General features: G+C 63.9%; 1 protein-coding gene across 1 annotated transcript; it reads right to left on the bottom strand.

Annotated features, from left to right (window-relative positions):
- Positions 1-334: 334 nt before the first annotated feature.
- On the bottom strand, positions 335-1,939 carry LOC108802959 (glycine-rich cell wall structural protein-like). The gene has a single exon (XM_018574806.1). The coding sequence runs from the start codon at positions 1,937-1,939 to the stop codon at positions 335-337; it is 1,605 nt and encodes a 534-aa protein (XP_018430308.1).
- Between the last annotated feature and the right edge of the window lie 332 nt (positions 1,940-2,271).

The following is a 2,271-nucleotide window of genomic DNA, read 5'->3' as shown; positions in this document are numbered from 1 at the left end:
AGTTTCCGGGGGGGGGGGGGGGTCACCTGTCATGGAGAGTCCACGGAGCTCACGCCATGTTCTCCCATGTGACCCGAGGCCTAGGCAGCATTGATCACATGATCTCTGAGTATATCATCCGAGACCCGAGAGAGTCGGACAGAACCGGTCCTGCCGCAAGATAAGAGAGTCCGGGAAGGAAGCCGAGCCTGGCGCTCAGCAGACGCACACGATGGACCTTCCCGATCCTCCCGAGATGTGACACCAATCCCACCCAACAAATATGGTCCTAAAACCAGACCGTTCACTGTCCATAATGCCGCCCATACTTGTCTCTGTTGCCCAATCCAAACCCTCAACCAGCCATGGTCACTCCACGCCCTCCTCCAGCCATGGCCTCTCCACGCCCTCCACCAGTGATGGTCACTCCACGCCCTCCTCCAGCCATGGCCTCTCCACGCCCTCCACCAGTGATGGTCACTCCACACCCTCCTCCAGCCATGGCCTCTCCACGCCCTCCACCAGTGATGGTCACTCCACGCCCTCCTCCAGCCATGGCCTCTCCACGCCCTCCACCAGTGATGGTCACTCCACACCCTCCTCCAGCCATGGCCTCTCCACGCCCTCCACCAGTGATGGTCACTCCACGCCCTCCTCCAGCCATGGCCTCTCCACGCCCTCCACCAGTGATGGTCACTCCACGCCCTCCTCCAGCCATGGCCTCTCCACGCCCTCCACCAGTGATGGTCACTCCACGCCCTCCTCCAGCCATGGCCTCTCCACGCCCTCCACCAGTGATGGTCACTCCACACCCTCCTCCAGCCATGGCCTCTCCACGCCCTCCACCAGTGATGGTCACTCCACACCCTCCTCCAGCCATGGCCTCTCCACGCCCTCCACCAGTGATGGTCACTCCACACCCTCCTCCAGCCATGGCCTCTCCACGCCCTCCACCAGTGATGGTCACTCCACGCCCTCCTCCAGCCATGGCCTCTCCACGCCCTCCACCAGTGATGGTCACTCCACACCCTCCTCCAGCCATGGCCTCTCCACGCCCTCCACCAGTGATGGTCACTCCACACCCTCCTCCAGCCATGGCCTCTCCACGCCCTCCACCAGTGATGGTCACTCCACACCCTCCTCCAGCCATGGCCTCTCCACGCCCTCCACCAGTGATGGTCACTCCACACCCTCCTCCAGCCATGGCCTCTCCACGCCCTCCACCAGTGATGGTCACTCCACACCCTCCTCCAGCCATGGCCTCTCCACGCCCTCCACCAGTGATGGTCACTCCACACCCTCCTCCAGCCATGGCCTCTCCACGCCCTCCACCAGTGATGGTCACTCCACACCCTCCTCCAGCCATGGCCTCTCCACGCCCTCCACCAGTGATGGTCACTCCACACCCTCCTCCAGCCATGGCCTCTCCACGCCCTCCACCAGTGATGGTCACTCCACACCCTCCTCCAGCCATGGCCTCTCCACGCCCTCCACCAGTGATGGTCACTCCACACCCTCCTCCAGCCATGGCCTCTCCACGCCCTCCACCAGTGATGGTCACTCCACACCCTCCTCCAGCCATGGCCTCTCCACGCCCTCCACCAGTGATGGTCACTCCACACCCTCCTCCAGCCATGGCCTCTCCACGCCCTCCACCAGTGATGGTCACTCCACGCCCTCCTCCAGCCATGGCCTCTCCACGCCCTCCACCAGTGATGGTCACTCCACACCCTCCTCCAGCCATGGCCTCTCCACGCCCTCCACCAGTGATGGTCACTCCACGCCCTCCTCCAGCCATGGCCTCTACACACCCTCCACCAGTGATGGCCACTCCACACCCTCCTCCAGCCATGGCCACTGCACACCCTCCACCAGTGATGGCCTCTCCACACCCTCCACCAGCGATGGTCAGTCCACACCCTCCACCAGCGATGGCCATTCCACACCTTCTTCCAGCCATGGCCACTCCACGCCTTCCTCCAGCCATGGCCACTTCACGCCTTCCTCCAGCCATGGCCACTCCACGCCTTCCTCCAGCCATGGCCATTCCACGCCTTCCTCCAGCCATGGCCACTCCACGCCCTCCTCCAGCCATGGCCACTCCACGCCTTCCACCAGCGATGGCCACTCCACACCCTCCTCCAGCGATGGCCACTCCACACCCTCCTCCAGCGATGGCCACTAAACACACCCTCCACCAGCGATGGCCACTCCACACCCTCCTCCAGCCATGGCCACTCCACGCCCTCCACCAGCGATGGCCATTCCACGCCCTCCACCAATGATGGCCAC

This window comes from Nanorana parkeri, unplaced genomic scaffold, assembly GCF_000935625.1.
Source record: "Nanorana parkeri isolate BGI_ZX_2015 unplaced genomic scaffold, ASM93562v1 scaffold3251, whole genome shotgun sequence".
Classification (NCBI taxonomy): domain Eukaryota; kingdom Metazoa; phylum Chordata; class Amphibia; order Anura; family Dicroglossidae; genus Nanorana; species Nanorana parkeri.
The sequence above is the reverse complement of the archived record's forward strand: the minus strand, read 5'-3'. Positions and strand labels throughout refer to the sequence as shown.

Bases quoted from the DNA above. Each gene is read 5' to 3' on its own strand.
- LOC108802959 (XM_018574806.1), bottom strand. From the start codon at position 1,939: ATGGCTGGAAGAAGGTGTGGAATGGCCATCGCTGGTGGAGGGTGTGGA.